The 15,296-nt window shown below is 44.2% G+C and overlaps 1 protein-coding gene and 1 long non-coding RNA gene across 2 annotated transcripts in view; one reads left to right on the top strand and one right to left on the bottom strand.

Annotated features, from left to right (window-relative positions):
* LOC140187786 (uncharacterized) overlaps positions 1-15,164 on the bottom strand; it is a 43,218-nt gene extending 28,054 nt beyond the window's left edge. Inside the window, exon 1 of the long non-coding RNA XR_011883151.1 lies at positions 15,024-15,164. This is a non-coding gene — a long non-coding RNA (uncharacterized lncRNA). The remainder of the gene's footprint in view (positions 1-15,023) is intronic.
* Positions 10,951-15,296, top strand: part of vps37d (VPS37D subunit of ESCRT-I) — a 56,687-nt gene continuing 52,341 nt past the window's right edge. The window contains exon 1 of the mRNA XM_072243509.1: positions 10,951-11,145. Within this exon, the coding sequence (XP_072099610.1) occupies positions 11,047-11,145 (99 nt within the window). The 5' untranslated portion in view covers positions 10,951-11,046. The remainder of the gene's footprint in view (positions 11,146-15,296) is intronic.

The raw sequence follows: 15,296 nt of genomic DNA on the forward strand, positions 1-15,296 counted from the left end.
AATCCACCTCTTACCTAATATATATCAGGAGTTAAGATGGCGCCAAGTGGCTGACTCTTTGAGCACATCTGCAGAAGCAGCTTAAATTCCTCTCTTTAATGTCTCTTTGTTCCCCTTTTCAAGGTGTTTGGGGTTCTATCAAAGTCCTGATCAGTAAGTGGCACTCAAACTGCAACTTTTTTTTTTAAATGGCGTATGAATTCCCGTTCCTGGAGCTCCCCGGCCAACCGTTTTCCGACATTCTCCAGGCGCAGATTGACAGATGGCGCCTTAGGGGTGCGGCTTTGCGAATGACTGATTCCAGGCCGGTGTTGCTGACTGAGACACCACAGGAGGTGGGGCATCAAGGTTGTAAGAGTGGGCTCCCTCACCTCCAACCCTCTGACTCTCAATACAGGAGCCCCTCAGGGCTGCATACTGAGTCCCCTCCTTTACTCCCTGTATACCCATGACTGTATCACCACCCACAGCTCCAATCTGCTAATTAAATTTGCTGATGACACATAGATTGGCCTTATCTCAAACAATAACAAGGTGGCCTCCAGGGAAGAAGTCATCTCTCTGACACAGTGGTGTCAAGAAAACAATGTTGCAAAAACAAAGGAGCTGGTGTGGATTACAGGAGGAATGGAGACGGGCTAACCCCTATTGACATCAATGGATCTGGGGTTGAGAGGGTAAACAGCTTCAAGCCCCTTGGCATCCACATCACCGAGGACCTTGCGTGGTCTGTGCACACCAGCTGTGTGGTGAAAAAGACACAACAGCACCTCTTTCACCTCAGACGGTTGAGGAAGTTTGGTATGGGCCCCCAAATCCTGAAAACTTTCTAGAGGGGCACAATTGAGAGCATCCTGACTGGCTGCAACACTGCCTGGTATGGGAACTGTACCTCCCTTAATCGCAGGACTCTGCAGAGAGTGGTGCGGACAGCCCAGCGCATCTGTAGATGTGAACTTCCCATGATTCAGGACGTTTACAAGGACATGTGTAAAAAGGGCCCGTAGGATCATTGGGGATCTAAGCCATCCCAACCACAATCTATTCCAGCTGATACCATCCGGGAAGTGATACCGCAGCATAAAAGCCAGGACCAACGGGCTCCAGGACAGCTTCTTCCACCAGACCATCAGATGGATGAACTCACACTGATTTGAGTGTACTTTATATTACATTGACTGTTCTATTTATTATAAATTACTATGATTGCACATTGCACATTTATGTTTGTAGATGGAGACATAACATAAAGATTTTTACTCATTTATGTGAAGGATATAAGAAATAAAGTCAATTCAATTCAATTCCAATTCCAATTCATCAGGATTTGCTGTGGATGTGCAGATGGAGGTCTCTGTGGTCAAGCGATCGCACTCTCCCTCTCTTTCTCTCGATGGTGGGGGATGTTTGCTGTCAATTCTCAAGTCGAAGAATCTCAGAATAAAAAGCGATGGGGCAGACTGTAACATCGTAAGAGTGACTGTCAGTCTCCCCTTTTGATGTGAAAATGGGTTATATCTCTCTGTCGCAAACACAAGGAATTCTGCAGATGCTGGAAATTCAAGCAACACACATCAAAGTTGCTGGTGAACGCAGCAGGCCAGGCAGCATCTCTAGGAAGCGGTACAGTCGACGTTTCGGGCTGAGACCCTTCGTCAGGACCCTCCTGACTGTACCTCTTCCTAGAGATGCTGTCTGGCCTGCTGCGTTCACCAGCAACTTTGAGGTGTGTTGCTTATATCCCTCTGTCCCTTGTTGGTGAGCAAGAGAGAGCCTGTGGATGTCGAATTGTTAGATAAACAATAGTCTTTGTTGACTGCATGGTCGCCCATTAGGTGCTTTGCTATCGTTTGGTAGGTGGTGGGCACTGAGGCTTTTTGCTGAAATGGGGGGGGGGGGCGCGCGAAGAGGAGGTTGTTGCGTTGATACTGCTTGCGCAGGGGAGGGGGGAGAAGGGGCTTTGTGGTTCTAATGTTTTTCTATCATTCATTCTTTTGGGGTTCTTCTGTTTTTCATGGATGTCCACCAGACAAGTATTTCAGTTTGTATACTGTATACCACAAGACAAAGGAGCAGAAGTTGGCTATTCGGCCCATCGAGTCTGCTCTGCCATTTTATCATGAGCTGATCCATTCTCCCATTTAGTCCCACTCCTCCGCCTTCTCACCATAACCTTTGATGCCCTGGCTACTCAGATACCTATCAATCTCTGCCTTAAATACACCCAATGACTTGGCCTCCACTGCCGCCCGTGGTAACAAATTCCATAGTTTCACCACCCTCTGCTAAAAAAATTTCTTCGCATCTCAGTTCTGAATGGGTGCCCTTCAATCCTTAAGCCATGCCCTCTCGTACTGGACTCCCCCATCATGGGAAACAACTTTGCCACATCCACTCTGTCCATGCCTTTCAACATTCAAAATGTTTCTATGAGGTCTCCCCTCATTCTTCTAAACTCCAAGGAATACAGTCCAAGAGCGGACAAACGTTCCTCATATGTTAACCCTCTCATTCCCAGAATAATTCTAGTGAATCTTCTCTGTACCCTCTCCAACATCAGCACATCCTTTCTTAAATAAGGAGACCAAAACTGCCCACAGTACTCCAAATGAGGTTTAACCAGCACCTTATAGAGCCTCAACATCACATCCCTGCTTCTATACTCTATTCCTCTAGAAATGAATGCCAACATTACATTCTCTGACAATAAACAGAACCATTTGCACCATTTAGAACATAGAAATCTACAGCCCACAATGTTGTGCTGACCATGTAACCTACTCTAGAGACTGCCTAGGATTTCCCTAACGCATAGCCCTCTATTTTTCGAAGCTCCATGTACCTATCTAAGAGGCTCTTAAAAGACCTTATAGTATCCACTTCCACCGCCACTGGCAGTGCATTCCACACACCCACCACTATGTGTGTGAAAAAGTTACCCTGACATCTCCTCGGTACCTATTTCCAAGCACCTTAAAACAATGCCCCCTCATGTTAGCCATTTCAGCCCTGGGAAAAAGCCTCTGGCTATCCACATGATCAATGCCCCTAATCAATTAATACACCTCTATCAGGTCACCTCTTATCCTCCGTCACTCCAAGGAGAAAAGGCCAAGTTCACTCAACCTCTTCTCATAAGGTTCACCCTCCAAACCAGGCATCATCCTTGTAAATTTGATTTGAACCCTCCCTAAATGCTCCAGCAAACCTGCTCACAAGGATATTGGCCCCCCTCAGGTTCAGGTGTAACCTGTCCCTTTTGTACAAGTTATACCTTCCCCAAAAGAGATCCCAATGATCCTGAAATCTGAAATTCTGCCCTTGAACCAGTTTCTCACCGTGCATTCATCTGCCAAATCATCCTGTTCTTACCCTCATTGGCACATGCACAGCCAGCAATCCAGAGATTACCACCACAGGAGATCCTGCTTTTCAGCTTTCTACCTAGTTCCCTAAAATCTCTCTTCAGGACCTCCTCGTTTTCCCTACCCATTTCAATGGTGCTAATACATTACAGGATTTCTGACTATCCACCAACCTCCTTTAGAATATCGTGGACCCGATCCGAAACGTCCCTGACCCTGGCACCTGGGAGGCAGCATAACATCCAGCTGTCCCTATCATGCCCACAGAATCCTGTGTCTACTCCTCTAACTATGGAAGCCCTTCTCACTATTGCAGTCCTCTTCTCTCCCCTTCCCTTCTGAGCCACAGCGCCAGACTCAGTGTCACCCAGGCACTGCAACTTTCCCCCCGCCTACTCAAGTCGGTCATTCCCCTCAACAGTATCCAAAACAGTACACTTATTAGAGCACTACAGTACAAAAGCAAGCCCTTCAGCCCATCTAATCCATGGTAGTCTGGTCATCTGCCTAGTCCCATCTACCCACACTTGGATCATTACCCTCTATACCCATCTCATCATGTACCTATCTAAACTTCTCCTCAAACTTCTTTTATTTGTTCCACACTTGCACTACCTCCGAGTAAGGAAGTTCCTCCTCACATTTCCTTTAAATATTTCAGCTTTCACCTGAAACCTATGACCTCTAGCTCTAGTCTAGAACCTGCAAGCATTTACCCTATCTATACCCCTCATAAATTTGTATATCACTATAAGATCTCCCCTCATTCTCCTGCGCTCCAGAGAATAAAGTCCTAACCTATTTAACCTTTCCTTATAACTCAGGTCCTCAAGTCAGGGAAACATACTTGTAAGTTTTCTCTGTACTCTTTCAAACTTACTTACATCTTTCCTGTAGGTAGGTGACCAGAACTGTACACAGTACTCCAGATTTGGCCTCACCAACTTCTCATACAACTTCAACATAACTTCCCAAATCCTGTGCTCAATGCTTAGGGATTTATAAAGGTAAAAGCTCTCTTTACAACCCTACTTAACCATGATACCTCTTTCAAAGAATTATGGATCTGTGTTCCCAGGTTCCTTTGTTTGACTGCACTGTGTATTCACTGTGCATCTCTAAAGCTGGTTTGTCCTGCCAAAGTGCAACATCTCGCACTTGTCTGCATTAAGCTCAATCTGCCATTTTTCAGCCCGTTTACCCAGCTGGTCCAGATCACTTTGCGAACTTTGATAGCCTTCCTTACTTTATACCTTATTGTTGCCAAACAATTGATACTAGAACGTACAATCATCATAGCAATATTTGATTCTGCGCTTCCCGCTCCCTGGATTACAAATCAACAGTAAATATTAAAAATTTAAATTATAAATCATAAATAGAAAATAGAAAAATGAAAAGCAAAAAAACCGAGAGGCAGGATATTTGAAGGGTACGGCCCAGATCCGGGTCAGGATCCGTTCAGCAATCTTATCACAGTTGGAAAGAAGCTGTTCCCAAATCTGGCCGTACAAGTCTTCAAGCTCCTGAGCCTTCTCCCGGAGGGAAGAGGGACGAAAAGTCTATTGGCTGGGTGGGTCGTGTCCTTGATTATCCTGGCAGCACTGCTCCGACAGCGTGCGGTGTAAAGTGAGTCCAAGGACGGAAGATTAGTTTGTGTGATGTGCTGCACCATGTTCACGATCTTCTGCAGCTTCTTCCGGTCTTGGACAGGACAACTTCCATACCAGGTTGTGATGCACCCTAGAAGAATGCTTTCTACGGTGCATCTATAAAAATTAGTGAGGGTTTTGGGGGACAGGCCAAATTTCTTTAGTTTTCTCAGGAAGTAAAGGTGCTGGTGGGCCTTCTGACCACTATGCCACCAATCTTGTTATCATCCATTAATTTGCTAATCTAGTTAACCACATTATTTTTCAGATCATTGATATAGATGATAACAATGGACCCGGCACCGATCCCAGGCCTCCAGTCAGAGAGAACCGTCTGCTACCAATCTCTGGCATCTCCTACGAAGTTCCTTTAAAATATCCTCTAGTATTTCCCAACCTTTTTTTATGCCATGGACCCCTACCATTAACCAATGGGTCCATGGACCCCGATTGAGAACCCCCACTAATATTAATACCCCACACTGGGAGAAAAACTATCTGTACTATTCACGTCTCACAAAATTTTATGAACATCTGTCAGGTTTTCCCTCAGCCTCAAGATGTTCCAGGGAAAGCAATCAAAGTTTGCCCAACCTCTTCTTATTGTGAATACTCTCTGATCCAGATAGCTTCCTGATAAAAATATTATGCACTCTCTGCAAAGTTTCCATATGCTTCCGTAATGGGACAACCAGAACTGTGAAGATTGTAAAGCCTTCGTTCTTGTGGAAGAACTAACAATGCCTTAGGCAAGCAGCAGGAAATAGACATCTAAAACTGGGAAGAACCCCCATTCTATGCTGTTCGTAAGGTAGTGGTGACTACTTGCAGGCTGACTAGTAAAGAAATGGAAGGAGAGCTGTTTCTGGAGATTTACAGAGGGCACCAGAGGACTCTGAGAAGCCACAAGAGGGCAGAGTTTTGTATGATCCTAGACCTCTGGAGGCAATCCATGAGGATTTTAAAAAGTTTCCTGATGTTCAATAAACCAATCTTGTTGTCTATCCGCATGAATGAACTTTGTTGCCAGTAGAGATTCCTGATTATTCTTAGATCCTTTCTGTTGATATTAATATCTTTAAGCATTTTCATGATGACTCTGTCAAAGGCTTTTGTGCAGTCAATGAAACAGAAGTATAGATCTTGTTGTACAATAAAGCGAGGAATCAGACAGGGTTGTATTCTATCACCAGGCCTGTTCTCCCTGTACAGTGAAAACATCATGAGAATCATACAAGACCTACCTGGAATAAGTATAGGAGGATACAATATCAACAACCTCCGCTATGCGGATGATACAGTACTGATAGCAAACAGTGAAGTAAATTTACAGAAATTAGTATCTACCATTAACACAGAGACCGAAAGACTTGGCCTAACCTTAAACAAAAAGAAAACAAGTAATGGTAATATCAAAGAAATCTGATGTCCCATCTGTAGGATCATATTGGGAAATGAAATCCTGAAACAAGTTCACAACTTCAAGTACCTTGGATCATGGGTAACATCTGATGGCAAATGCGAAACAGACATGAAAGCAAGAATAGCAATGGCAAGAACAGCATTGACAGAAATGAGAAACATCCTAACGAACAAGAAAATAGCAATTGACATCCGCCTTAGAACTCCCAGCTGCTACATTCTTCCTGTGTTGATGTATGGCTGCGAGTCGTGGACCATCACAAGTGCAATGGGAAAAAGAATCAATGCAGCAGAGATGTGGTTCCTCAGAAGAATGCTATGCATATCATATACGGACAGGATAACCAACGAAGGAGTTCTACAGAGAACGAAAACAACACATAACTTTTAAAAAAATCAGAAAACAGCAATCAAAATTCTTTGGACACATTATGCGAAGAGAGACATTAGAACATTTCGTTACAACTGGAAAGCTGGAAGGAAAAAGAAGCAGGGGCAGACAGAGAATGAAAATGACAGATGGAATAACATCATGGTTAGAAACAGGGGAGGCAACAACTACAATTCAGAGGGTCAGGGACCGTGATGGATGGAGAGACATGATCTCCTACGCCAAACGGCAAGGCACCTGAATGAATGATGTTAAATACAACACAGCAGATGAGAGAAGTACCTTTGAGCTTACTAACTTGCCAGAAGTGAGTCTTGGAGCTAAACAGAATGGAAAACAGGCCCTTCTGCCCATCCTGTCCATTCTAACCAAGCTGCCTAACTCTAATAGCCCCACTTAAGAGGAACTCAAGCACTCTCAACAAAAAGTGCCATCCACTTCATGTTTTCAGAGACTTCTACATCAACTTGACAAAGGACCTTTTCGCAGGCTAGTCCTAAAGTCCTTGGTAACACTGCAGCAAACAGAGTGTCCTGCAGAGGCTATAAAGTCTCTCAACTTAAGGCCTAAATAAACTGGGTAAAGATAAACAGTTGACTGGGTAGAGATGGACAGATACAGCGAACAACTGAGAGTTCCCAAATATCCAGAGTTGTCAGCTGACATCATCTGGAGGACATCACACCAAAAACCTGCAGCTTTCTGCTGCATTGTCAGAACCACTTTAATGCAAACATTCTGGTAACCATTTCTGGGTATTCTTAAGTTAGACTAAGCAGGGAGGAGACAGTCTCACTGTTACTATTTAATGGTTCATTGTACACTGTAAATCTTATTCTGGCTGGAGCCAGTACTGCTAGGGAGGCAGAAATATCCAAGACTCAAGATCCAAGACCCAAGCTTCTTCAGTATTATCACCAATAGGTCTGTAGTGGGGATGTTTACAGATGAGTGCATAATCTTCAATTCCATATACAACTCTTCAGCAAACACAGCTCTATATACTGTACCTGAACATGGTAAGCCCAGATAACATTCACACATACGCTGGTAAGTGGCAAATAGTGTTCATGCCAAGAATTCCAAGCAATGATCATCCCTGAGAAAAGAGAGTCTGATCTCCTACCTGTGATGTTCGATGTTCAATGGCATCACGTTGACCAGAAGCTCAACTGGATCAGGCACACAAATACTTTGACTACAAGGGGGTATCCTGGGGGCAAGTTACCCAACTCCTCAAAACTTTCCCACCATTTACAAGGAACAAGCCCGGATGTGGCACCGTAACCTCCACTCCCTGGCACAAGCGCAGCTCCAAACGCTCTCATCCAACTCAACACCATCCAATCCACATCAGTTTGCTAACTCATCTATCACTCTCAGCATTCGGTCCTTCCACCACAGTCGCTGCTGTGTGTCTCTCCACAAAATGCTCTGTAGTTACCCTCCTAGGCTATCTTGACAGTGTCTCACAATCTAAGAAACTCTGCCATCACCAAGGACCTTTGGTTCAAGAGCCTGATGGTTGAGGGGTAACAACTCTTCCTGAACCTGGTGGTGTGAGTACTGAGGCTCTTGTACCTTCTTCCTGATGGCAGCAGCGAGAAGAGAGCATGTCCTAGGTGGTGGGGGTCCCTGATGATGGATGCTGCTTTTCTGTGACAGTGTTTCATGTGGATGTGCCCAACGTTGGGAGGGCTCTACCTGTGATCGACTGAGCCGTATCCACTACTTCTTGTAGGATTTTCCATTCAAGGGCATTGGTGTTTCCGTACCAGGTTACGATGCAGCCAGTCAATACACTCTCCACTACACATCTATAGAATTTGTCAAAGTTTTAGATATCGTGCTGAATCGCCACAAATTTCTATGGAAGTAGAGGCGTTGCTGTGGTTCGTTTGTAATCTGGGGCTAGGGCAGGTCCTCCAAAATAATCACACCCAGGAATTTGAAGTTGCTGATCCTCTCCACCTCTGATCCTCCTGCTTACATCAAAGGTGCTGAGGTTGAGAGGGGTGAGAGCTTCAGATTTCTAGGAGTGGACATCATCAACAGCCTGCCCTGGTCCAACCACGTTGATACCACGGCCAAGAATGGCACCTGCATCCTTTTGACCATCATCAGCTTGTATTGACGTACCACAGAACGCATCCTCTCTGGATGCATCATGGCTTGGTATGGCAGCTACTCTGCCTAAGACCACAGGAGAATGCACAGAGTCGCGGTCACAGTTCAGCACACCGCAGAAATCAGAGTCCATCCCACAGACTCCATTTACACTTCTCACTGCCTCGGTAAAGCAGCCAGCTTAATCAAAGATTCCACTCACCCCGAACAATCTCCCTTCCCACCATGCCCCCCCAGAGCAGATAGAAGATACAAAAGCCTGGAAACACACACCTCCTGGCACAAGGACAGCTTCTATGCCACCATTATAAGACTATTGAATAGTTCCCTAATACAATAAGATGGACTATTGACGTCACAGTAGACTGTGATTGTGATCATTGTGATCTTGAATCCTATTGTCTACCTGCACTGAATGTGAATGTAACACTTTATTCTGCACTCTGCACTCTCCAATTCACTGTTGTAACGAATTGATCTGTATAAACAGGGTACAAGACAAATTTTTCACTCTTACTTCAGTACGTGACAATAATAAACCAATTCACCAATTTAAAAGAGAAAGTTTGACACAGAATCCTGCCAATGTTTCATTTGCCTTTCTTTTGGGCGGGGGAATACTTTTCCATCTTGCAACTCAGTCAGCTGACTGATGAATGTGTTTCCCAGATGAAGCATCAGAACAGGCAAAGGTGTGAGTGCACGGGGATCCTTAACAAGGACACGGGCTGTGAACTGGGAAGAATGCTGGTCCGTAGTAGATACAATAGAGTGCCATGCTAGATCCTGCCACAGAATCTGAAAGCAAATTTGCCTGCATAAATACAGAGGCACTGGGACACTTCATGGTCTGCTCCTGTAATCCGGTGGTGAAGTGCAACCAGATACAGCCCAAAGCGTTGAGCCAGTAAACTGCAGTCATGGGAGTTGCCCAACATCTTCCAGCACACACTGAAGAATAATAGGAATCGCCAGCAACAACCAGGCCCTTCCAGATTGACAGGGGCCCCACACCACAAACCCACCGTATTGGTAAAGTAAACCCATCCAAAGAATGGCTGGACAATGCCTCCATGTTTGCCACGTTATCATGGATTTAAATAGGGTGATCACCTTTTCACTATCATCTGTCCCTCTATTACACCTACACTCATCAATCGCAGGACTCACATTCCTGACATCCTGTGTAAATACACTTAACTCCAAAACTCTGCCTCCCACATGTGAATACATATCATCCCCTTCACTCATCATTTCTGTGTTCACTGACCAACCAACAATCTTAAGAGTGTTCATCTTTGCTCCCAAGTCCTTCCTCTCTGAGAGCCTCCTCCAGTCCTCCAACACTCTGCTGGCATCCCAAAGAATTTCCACTGACTCCAAGTCACAAGTCAGGGGTTAAGTGGGAAGCCGTCCATTTGCCTGCAGGAGAGTGACTTCAACTGCACTCGACTCCATCTAGCACAGAACAGTCTGTTTGACCGGCATCTTATCAAGCACGCAAAATATTTATTCTCACATCACCAGTGTGCCTTTTTTCCAAAGCGCATTGCAATTGCTCCTCTAGGCCACTCCTCCCGAGCCTTAAGTCCCTTCCACAAAGAGAAAAGCAACAAACCCGCGGGATCTTCACCACCCACAGGTTCCCCTCCAAAACTCCTGACCTCATGGTGTGTGGTTCTGCCCTGAGTACAGTGAGCACACCTTCACCCACAGGGACTGTTGGAGAACACCATCAGCTTCCCAGGGATAATTGGAGAGGTGGACAATAAATACTGGTCCGTTCCTCTGTTGCTGATTATGCCTCAGTTGCAGGCAATTCTAATGCAACTACACTAACACGTTGGCATTGTTTTTGGTCCACATCATTCCCCCTCTCCACCCGCCCCGCTCCGCTCCGCTCCGCTCTATCGCTCGCCGCCTCTGCAGCCCCACCTGGCGGCCGTGGCGTTTCCCCCCAGTCCCCGCCCCACTGCACACACTCCGCCCCGGTCCGCTGTCCCTGTGTCTCGGATGCTGCCTTTGGCATGGTCCGGCTCCGCTGTTAACTCGGTGGCGCGTACCCCTCCGGTGGTAGACCGGCCGCAGCATGTCCCGGGACCGCTTCGGTATCTTCAGCACCCGGCAGCTGAAGGAAGTGTTGGAGGACGAGGAGAAACTAGCCAGGATGGTGCAGCTGAGTCCGCAGGTAGGAATCGAGACACCAGTCACATTGTAATAAATCGCAGCAGAGGGACCCGTGGGCGTCGGACCCTCCCCAATTTAACATTGAATTTGCACCTCTCCCAAAGACAGATGGTGTGGGGGAAATGAACAAATACTTGCATATCAAAGCCATTAATTTATTTTTTTAAAAAAGATTTTAAGAAACACTTGAAATCTTTTTATCCAGGAGGGATGGTGATGGGACTGGAGGCTAGAGCAATGCAGAGTAATTGGGAATCGGAGCAGGTGAACTCTGGTTTTAGTTTGGAACAAAGAGTGGAGATCTGTGCAGTTGCTGGCAGCATCCACTGTTGACCGCGTTACTCACAACGGAAGGAATCTATTGTGTACCGGCTGACGGGTTCCTTTGACCCTTGAGACTCCAGCTAACTAGCACCGACATTCAAAAGTGCCCCAGTGACAACCTATTGTTGCAGGAGCCACACTTAAGCTGTCAACAGCTTTCATTGTCTAGGCACAGGGTGTTAAATGAACAGGTGGGTTTGACTAGTAACTGTTTACATCAGAAACAGGGAGAAGAGTGGGTAGGACAGCGCCTCAGCCTGCCTCACCTTTCAAAAAGATCATGGCCGATGATCTACCTCAAAGCCATTTCCCTGTCCCACTCCCAGACTATTCGATCCTGCTTGTATCCAGAAATCCACAGTACTCTGTCCTAAATGACTGAGCTTCCACTCCAGCAGAGAATTCCAAAGATTCACAATACTCTGACTGAAGAAAGTCGATTCAGAATTAACAATTATTTTTTTAAAAAAGCAATGCAGCTATCCACAAAGCAACATTAAAAATCTTGTTAACTTCCTCCTTTCAGAATTCTAACACTCTTTTAGAATAGAGACTCTCTACAAACTGTTGTTTACCTAACTCTGTCCTCCCCTCAGCTGAAGTGGTTCAAAGGAAGAGATACACACTGCGTGTCAAGTTTAACATAATTTCTCTCGCTTATAGATATGATTGAGATAATGAATCATTTTCTTTTCCAAAAAACAGACAAAATCTGTATCTCTTAAAGTTCTCTGCTGGAGGTGAATAACTATTGCAGATTGTCCCAGAGAAACTGGGTTGTTCTCTTTAGACTAAGGAAGGTTGAGACCATAAGACGTAGGAGCAGATCATTTGGCCTGTTGAGTTTGCTCTACCATTCGATTATGGCTGATTTATTTTCCCTCTTCAACCCTTTCTCCTGCCTTCTCCCCATAACCTTTGATTCCCTTACTAATCAAGAAAATATCAACATCTGCTTTAATTATACCCAATAACTTGGTCTCCGCTGTTTTCTGTGGCAACAAATTCCACAGATTCACAACCTTCTGGCTAAAGAAATTCCTTTAGGATATCCTTCTATTCTGAGGCTGTGTCCTCTGGTCCTTTACTCTAACATTATTGGAAATATTCATTCTCTGTGGGCCTTTCAGTGACACCTGCCCTCATTCTTATAAACTACAACGAGTACAGGCCCAGAGCCATCAAACATTCCTCATACATTTGAGGGGAGGTTATAGGCCAAGGGAAGTTGGAGTGAGCTTAGTTTGCTCTTTGAGCTGTAATGACCTGGATCCACTGTCCGTGTGGTGTTAGAAGTAGAAACAAACAGTGATCTGGAGATGTGAAGCACTTTGGTCCATTGTGACAAGAAAATACCACTAAAAGATAGTTCAGCTGAGGAAGGAAGAAAAATGTGGGAAATGTTGAGAATGCAGACGAATTATATACTTAAGAAAAATAAATGCAAGTAAATCATAACTTCCATTGTCAGCACAGGAATATCACTACTGGAATAATCAGGACTTCGGCCATATTCCACCGAGATACAACAATGGGTGGCACAGGAGGTCGTTCCTACCTGTGGCCATCGAACTTGCAGCTCCTCCCGTGGAGGGTCAGGCACCCTGAGCCAATAGGCTGATCCTGGACTTACTTTCCATCTGGCATAGTTTGCATTTTGTTGTTTGATTGTTTGTGGTTTTTGTATTGCTATACTTATGCTCTGTTCTTGGTTGGTGCGGCTGTAACGAAACCCAATTTCCCTCGGGATCAATAAATTATATCTATCTATCAATATAAGGGCAAAATTAAGCTAATGGATAAAGAGGAACAAAGTGGGAGTGTAAATAAATACTAAAAAATCAGGCCTCCACTAAGTAACAGTTTTACAAATGTCTGTAAATTGATTTTTGTATGTAAGTCAGAAAATACATAAAATTCACTCAAAACAGAAAGCATACCTCCACATTCTTAGATTGACTAGCATCAGAATCATACAGGTCTGACAGGAAAGAACAAATACTAAATTTAGAAGGGGAGGGGAAACTAGTGCTGTTGTTTGCAGGAATGAGTGTATGGTCATATGCCTGACTCTGAACTTAATAATATGGGAGTTTGAATATATGAAAGGGTGTCCATAAGTCAAATGTTCTTAACCTGGGGATGGCCTGACGTATGGAACATAATGCAGGTTGAGTGCTCCTTACCCGAAATTCTAAAATCCAAAATCCTCTGAAATCCAAAATCTGTTTTGAGCACTGACATGATGCATAAGTGGAAAATTCCACAAGGTGCTGGGATGGTTCCCAGGTGATGCAGAGGTCTCTGACAGTACTGAGACCGTAATGAACATTCGGCTAATGAAAAACAGAAAAACATTATATGAATTGAAAAATGAAGCTCTTGATGGCGTATTGACAGAGTGGATTTGTCAGTGTTGGAGTGAACGCATGCCACTAAACAGTATGCCGATCATGAAACAAGCAAAGCTCCGTCACGATGAATTGAAGGTAATTGTGAATATTCAGCATGCTAGTTGCAGAAATTTAGGAAAAGATGTTAAATTCTTAGATTTAAAGAAACTTCAAAGGTAAAGCTTCTGCTGATCATGAAACAATAGAGAAATTCATTGATGAGTTTGTGAAGATCATCGCTGCTGAACACCAGAACAAGTCTACAAAGCTGATTGTTTTTATACCTTCCGTAAAACCTGAATAAATTAAAATACAAAGACAGTGTACTGTAACCTTTTAATCATAACATGGCATCGTAGGTGGAGACTGGAAAGCCTGCCGTTGTATGTTGGTGTTCAATGGCCGATGCAGGAATTTTCTAATGCTGCTGTGCTGCTATTGTTACCCTGCACACATTATAGTTTCAGTATATTAATTGTATGGAATAATTTTTACTGTTAAGTACGTGTGTGATAAGCAAATGTAAGTCTAAGACTGCTTACCGGTAGCACATAAATTAAGAGTCGGAAATTATTTTGGTGATACGGAGTTCAGTAGACTTTTCCAGCCCTTTGACTCACGCCACTCCAGCAGCCCCGACAACTCCAATTAACCCTATTACAGTATATATTCCAAAATCAAAAAAAATCCAAAATCTAAAAAAAATCATGTCCCCAGGCATATTGGATAAGGGGTACTCAACTTGAATCAACAAAAAGCATTTGAGATAGAGATACCGAAAATTCAATACTAAATTTCAAAATCTTAGTGCTTCAAAGTGCTAGGAAGCCAGAAAGATGCAGTGCTTAACCTTGCCCTGCAGAATAATACTAGTTAATAGCCTGTGTTTTGGTATCTGTTGATTGAAGATTACAACTCAAATAAACCATCCTACTACTGTTCAAGATCCAGCCAAGCAGACTGGGGGGGTCACAATTTAACACCTTAATGTAAAGGATAGAGCATCATCTAGTGCAGTCAAAATTCAGTCCTAAATTGGAGCTTTAACCAGCAACTGGGTTGAGTGGTAGGTGGAGAGAGAATAAATAACAAGAGATAAAATAGTTAAAATTACGAGATAAATACTTCCCAGCAGTCATTGAAAAGAGTGTTAATTTCTTACCCAATCTGAGTTGTATGACTGTATCCAAGAACTGTGAATGCACTGCAGACCTCGTTGATAAGTTAGCGCACTTCAGGTCAATGAATTGCCAGATAGATACACCATGCAGGCACAGCGGGAGGTGGTGTGATGAAAGGCTGCTGGGGTTGTGTAGATGGGGAGGTCATGCTGAGTGAGAGTTTGTGAAGGCTATCATGAACAGTGATGAAATTCTGCTTAAATTTAATTCCTGTACGAGTAATTCATTCTAAATTCATGCTGCACATCTGTGGC

This window comes from Mobula birostris, chromosome 25 (genome assembly GCF_030028105.1).
Source record: "Mobula birostris isolate sMobBir1 chromosome 25, sMobBir1.hap1, whole genome shotgun sequence".
NCBI classification, from domain to species: domain Eukaryota; kingdom Metazoa; phylum Chordata; class Chondrichthyes; order Myliobatiformes; family Myliobatidae; genus Mobula; species Mobula birostris.